Genomic DNA, 6,285 nt, shown 5'->3' on the forward strand with positions numbered 1-6,285 from the left:
CTGATGGGGTATGCTGGTCTGATGGGGTATGCTGGTCTGATGGGGTATGCTGGTCTGATGGGGTATGCTGGTCTGACAGGACAGCCGGTCAGTCAGAGCTGGTGTCCTGAAGCTGTGGGGTTGATTGCAGTCAGTGTGAGACGTATTCCAGGAATCTGAGCTTCCAGCTGCTTTATCACATGTTGTCCTGATGACGAGCTGTCAGACTGTTTGAGTCTTCAGCAGCAGAGCTGTGCTGACGCTAAGCTTCGTGCTCCTGGAAACCCTCTGGTTGAGAAGCGGTTGCCTCTGTTACGGATGCAGACTCCCTCGGACCCGAGCGGCAGCTGACTCAGCACCCAGGAGGGAGCAGGGAACATGGAGGTCCGAGGCCTCTGCTGTCTGACACTGAGGGGGCCGAAACAAGGCAGGGAATTTATCATGAGTGGGCAATGCAATTACCCCAGGAGTGTCCACGTGACAGAAATCAATAAGACACAAAGCCGGAGCCATTGACTCTCATCCATGACAGAGTGCAGCGCAGAAAGGAGAGGATTATTGGACTTCTGGAGCTTTTTTGATGTACTGTTGGGTGGCAGAGACATTATAAAGGAACCATTGTTTTACAGGATGAGGAAGGAGTGAATGAGGTGCTGAAGCTGCACCAGAGGAGGAAGAGGAGCTGCTTTTATCAGCCAATCAGCGCTCATTCAGAGAGGATGCTCTCCCTGGCTCCAGACTCCAACCACCTCCAGCAGGGGGCCCCAGTAAACTGGCCACTGCTAGTAAACCAGTGCAGACCCAGTCAGAGGCTGGGGGCAAACAGCAGCCTTCAGGGAAAAGACGGCAATAAGCTACACGGCGGCCATGAAGTTTCCCCGATTTATATCCAGCATTATAACTAAAATACGGAGGGGGGGGGGACCCACACAGCAGCTGAATCAGGAGCATAAAGAGACAGTGGAGGAGGCTGGGAGTGATAGATCGGAGCTGCTTGGCCACTCTTCCCACACAGCGCCGCTCCAAGCTCTGGACTTCTGGCTTTTTAATAGAGGGGGAAAGGGTGAAGTCAGCAAAAGCAAAATGCCGCCATTAAATCATCTGCCTGGATCTGGTGTCAGAGCAGTAATAGGAAACGCACTCGTCATCGGAAAAGGTTACAGCTTTGCAGAACATCCCTGCTAGCTTCTCTCTCCTTCCATCCGCCTCCTGAAGCAGAACCCAGATGTTCTGGGCGGGAAAACGGTGCTGAAGTGATCAAACGGGCCGGCGATGTCCGGGTTAGGATGCAGCAGGAAGAAAGGAGTCCTGATTTTCAGAAAACAAGCAGAGGATGACGTTCAGTTCTTGAACCATGTGGCTTCATTTGAGGCTCATCAAGGATATCAGAGGAATTGAAGTCTTGGTCAGATGTTGAAAACAGGGAGAATTTTACCATCAGGCAAAACTAGGCAGCTGCCTGGGGGCCCAGGTTCCTGGGGGCCCCATAAAACTCTGTTTATATTTATGGTTAATAAAACTATTGCTTATTTCTGCACATTATGTTTTTGATAAAAACGCCATCAGAACGCTGATAATATTAAGTGTGTCTCAGCCCCCCCCTTCAGTGTCCACCATATTGGATCAGTCCATTTGCTGCACATGTTCAGAAAGGTCCAATCAGACAGCAGCAAACCATTTGAAAACAAACCATGCAAAGAGCAGTGTTGCCAACTTAGCGCTTTAGTCGCTATATTTAGCCACTTTTCAGACCCCTCTAGCACTTTGATTTCTAAAAAGCTCCTAGCGCCAAATCTAGAGACTTTTTTCTGCTACTGGAGACTTTGGAGACAACATCTAAAAGCAGCGAACTCTGCTCTCCAGAGCGAGTAGATTGGTAACCCCGCCTCCTGCTCTCCTCTATCTTGTCTGCTGTCATGATTCATGCAGCTATTATTTCATCCAAATGAAAAATGGAGAACAGATAAGCAGATCATGGCTTGTCTACAGTGAAAAGAAGGACTGGGTTATTTACTTTGGCCTTTTTGGAAACACAGGAAGGAGCAATCAGCTAAGTGAGCTTAGTGCTTGGAAAAAATCTTTCATTCCTTTAGAGACAGCATGAAAAGTCAGCTGAGTACAAAACATAGAGAGGAAAACAAGAAGAAAAGGGACAAGAAGAGAGGGACACAACCTAGAACAGATAATGGATGTCTATTCTATTAACATTTCTCTATCTGGAGAATGGGGCTGTTTGATGGGTTGCCTTTTCAATTCAGAGGGGCCCCTCTCTGCCTTTGCCTAGGGCCCCACATTTCCTAAATCCGCCCCTGCTTGAAAACATTAATAACTTTTGGTTCTGCTGAATCAGACTGTTTGATCTATTCTGTATTTTCTATGCTGATGTTTAGGCTATGTTCACACTGCAGGCCTTGATGCTCAATTCCAATTTTTTTGCGTTGTCGTTCATATTTCCAAATATATGCGTCTTGTATGTGATCTCCTGTGTGAACTGCATTCATACCTAAGTGTCCCGCATGCGCAGTAGAGGACGCCATGATGTCAGAAGCCAGCGTGGTCTGTGTTTAAAGAAGTAAACATGGATGGTAGCGCTGGAGCGCATCTAGCGATCTTAGCCAACCTTAAAAACTCAATCTTTCTAAGATGCTTAAAAATAAATACTGAAATACTGCTCTCCACTTCATCGTCCACCATTGCTGTTGTTTTTCTTGCCACTTCTGCATATCAAGAAGGAGAAGAGTGACCACTGTCAGTTATTAATGACATTCAGGTCAGATGAATACGACCTGGCTGTTCAGACACAGGTCACATTTGAAAAGATCAGATTTGGATCGGATTCAGGACCACAGAGCCAAGCAGCCTCGGTCGCATTGGAAAGAACCTGATCTGTGTCGCTCAGACAGCCATGAAAAGATCAGATCCAGGTCGCATGTGGGCAAAATAATGGGATATGGGTCAGGGGTCAACTGGTGAGCGAGATTTTACTTTCTGCTGCGACTTTTCTAACATCCTGTAATAAACTGGGATTCAGGCTGTAAAAACTAATATTTTTTCCTTCATTTGAGCAGAAAGTGAGCAGAGCATGTTGGCCTCCAAAGTAAAATTATTCTTTATATTGTAGTAGTTTTGTTTCTGTTATTTTCAGAAGCATGTTTTCTGAACTAAAACCAGGCTTTGTTGGGCTGCTGGATAAAACCTGGAACTAAACGCTATTTCTGACATTTTGAATTAAAAAAGCTTCCTGGATGGAAGAGAAACGTCTTCAAACTTGGAAACAAAGTCCAGTGGATTGATTTTTTACTTTTTTGGATTTACAGAGTTCTAAGTTATTTACAGAGCAACTCAGATCATTTATCATTTCCTCCAAGATCATTTCCTTCCTGCAGCGGTTCATTCTGACCAGAGGCTTAAAAAGTGCAGCTGATGCTGCTGCCCACACTGTGCGCCCCTCCACCCCGTGGTTCTGCGTTCTCGTTGGAACCAGGAAAGATCCCAGATGGACTTCATGGTGAATGAAGGCAGAAATGCATTGAACTGATTCCCCTTTATTTCAAACACAGCTTCTTGTTTGTAGATTTATTCCAGACTCCACTCTGTGGGTTGAGAAGAAGCCCCCCCCCCTGTCCATGTGAAAACAAGAGGGGCCACTTCCCAGGTGATAAATCACTGCTGACAGGGGGCATTACACGCACAAACGGACCGCCGCTGCCGCACCTTTAGAACAATTAATTAGCTGTCTGACACTCATTTATCACCGCAGCAATAAGGTGAAAAAAAATCAAGAGTTTATTAAAGCTGCACTTCATTTCCAAGAGCTAAAGGCCAGAAACAAAGACACAGAAGCAACGTTCGATGCACGGTGGAGCAGAAATCAGGAGGCGTCGCCGTAAACCAACATTTGGCAAATAAAAGTGAGTAACATCACAGCAGCGGGTACCGTCACCGTTTAATAAGCTGCACAGGACTGAGACGCTTCAATAAATACTGTACACATCGTCACACATTCAGGAGAACACGTCACTGAGGCTAACATCCACCTAAACTATGCAAACACGTGGCCATGCAGGTTAGAGCTGAAACATGACAGCGTCCTTCCGCTCCGCGGACTGGCGGCGGCTCCCTGGCGGCGGCTCCGGGACGGGCAGCCGCCTGACATGAGAGGCCAAGATGTGACGGAGGTCAGGGCAGCGGGCAGACCGCGGCGCAGCAGGGACGCGTCAGTTAAAGCGTCACATCAACACACTGAGACAACGGAAGACTTCTTCACTGCAGAAAATCAACAGGATTGAAATAAAGGCAGATTTTCCATAAATCAATGATTTATGTTTCAAATTTAAAAAAAAGAACTCCGGTTTGAAGTGCTTCTTATCTTCATATCATTCTAGGGGAAGATCATCCATCTAACTGCTCACATTTAGGACTCATTCACTAATCTCTCTTTGATTTTTGCAGAGTTCTGGTTTTATTACTCTAAACTGCAAAAACTTGATCTACAGATAAGTATAGATTTCTTCAAATAGTTTCAAATTTCCCCAAATCTGAGCAGTAAAAAAGACGATGCACCAATCGAATGATTTTGGTTTCCTTTAAAATGAGATAATTCAATTTTTTTTCTTATTTTAATCATAAATCATCGTTTTCCACATGCAAACTGACCTATCTGCTAAACACAAGGTAAAGAAACGAACAGCTGACGTCCTTTTTTTCAGTGTAAACACATTCAGGCTAAGATCTAAGAACAACAAGTCAGTTTCTATTACAGGAGCATTATTTCAGTGCTTTAGCAAACAGGGATGTTTCCTCATTACTTCTGGTCTTCACACTTCAAACCAGACGTCTGAAAGCCTCCCTAAGGCCGTCCAATCACTCGTGCTGGGTTGCTACGGGTGATTGGCGTCTGAGTTCAATCAATGGTCGTGATTAGAACTGATTAGCAGGTCAGACGGAAAGAAAGGCAGAAAAACCTGGAAGACGATCAGTTTGAAGGGGAAACATGGAGAACCTGGAAAAATAAACCACCAACTTCTAAAACATAACAGATTTTCCTGCTGTCTTTTATAAACAGAATGAAGTAAATCAATAAAAAAAAACTTATTTGGACATAAACTGTACAGAAAGAACTACCTAGTGATGCACACAATAATCCACCAATGAACAGTCCGTATGTTAAAGGTTCAGAGGAAAAACAAGCGTCCAAACAGTCGGTTGGACGGCTGCCGTCCCGTTGGGTTCTGACTTGGCTGCCGAGCGATGAGAAGACGTCGTTCTCCGATTTGTCTCTAAGCCAACGGTCGTCAGGCCCGACATTTTATGGGGGGGAGGTGAGGTGGCTGCCCCGGCTCTCACAACCTGTGCAATGCAAAGATAGAAAGAGTCAGGGCAGCACACCTCACACCCCGACCAGAACCCAGAACCCCGGAGCATTCATCAACACACAATAAGACACCAGAACATCTGCTGGTTTGGATGGAAGGAGCGTCGTCTTCTTCGCTTCCATCTTTAAACCATGAGCCAAATGATGGAACACAGAACATGAAAAAGAAAAGATGGTTGGCGATGGAAAAAAGTTTAGAATAAAACATCTGAATGGAGGAGCTACTTCTGGTTCTGCTTCCTTTGCAGGGAGGATTCTCATGTTTGGCAGCGTTGAAGCGTTGTGACGTAAACGTAAAACACGACATGTGCTACCGATGTCAGATAAATAGTCCTTTTCCCGACAGGAAATATACCACAGAACTTTCTTCACGTTATTTCACAGCATTACGTTTAGCCACTAGGGGTGCTATACCTGTAACCTCCAGAGTTAGCGCCCCCTGGCAGGCCTATGGCTGCACTGCACTGTCTAAATGAACCACTCAGTGTTCTGGTTCTGCTATCAGACCAGTTTGGACCGGCCGGTCTACCAGTCCTGGAGTTTCTGCTAAAGGACCGTCACTACCCGATCCGTCCTGCGCATGCGGAAACAGAATAATAAGATCCGGGTTGCTGAAAACTAAGTACTGAAAACACTTATTTATGGACTTAAAACATTAAAGAATGCTAAACTACATCAAATAGAAAATATTGAAGACTTTTCTGGAAGTAATGGAAACGTTTTACCTTCTCTACATTGCGTTGCGTGACGTCATCATCGGACATGCTCAGAGCGGTCACAGTAACGTTCCAAAGGCTATTTAACTGTTTATTTATGTATGGCTTTTTTTTGTTTTGTTTTTAAAATATGCAATATTTACGCAAATACAAAAATGTTCACAAGGAAACCCCCGCCGGAAAAGACAAAAGAATAAAAAAGAAAGAAAAATGAAG

The 6,285-nt window shown here is 45.1% G+C and overlaps 1 protein-coding gene across 1 annotated transcript in view; it reads right to left on the reverse strand.

The window, feature by feature from the left end:
• Positions 1-4,488: 4,488 nt before the first annotated feature.
• phf14 (PHD finger protein 14) overlaps positions 4,489-6,285 on the reverse strand; it is a 111,857-nt gene continuing 110,060 nt past the window's right edge. Inside the window, exon 17 of the mRNA XM_015370995.1 lies at positions 4,489-5,328. Within this exon, the coding sequence (XP_015226481.1) occupies positions 5,322-5,328 (7 nt within the window). The 3' untranslated portion in view covers positions 4,489-5,321. The remainder of the gene's footprint in view (positions 5,329-6,285) is intronic.

This window comes from Cyprinodon variegatus, unplaced genomic scaffold, assembly GCF_000732505.1.
Source record: "Cyprinodon variegatus isolate N-32 unplaced genomic scaffold, C_variegatus-1.0 Scaffold2, whole genome shotgun sequence".
Classification (NCBI taxonomy): Eukaryota; Metazoa; Chordata; class Actinopteri; order Cyprinodontiformes; family Cyprinodontidae; genus Cyprinodon; species Cyprinodon variegatus.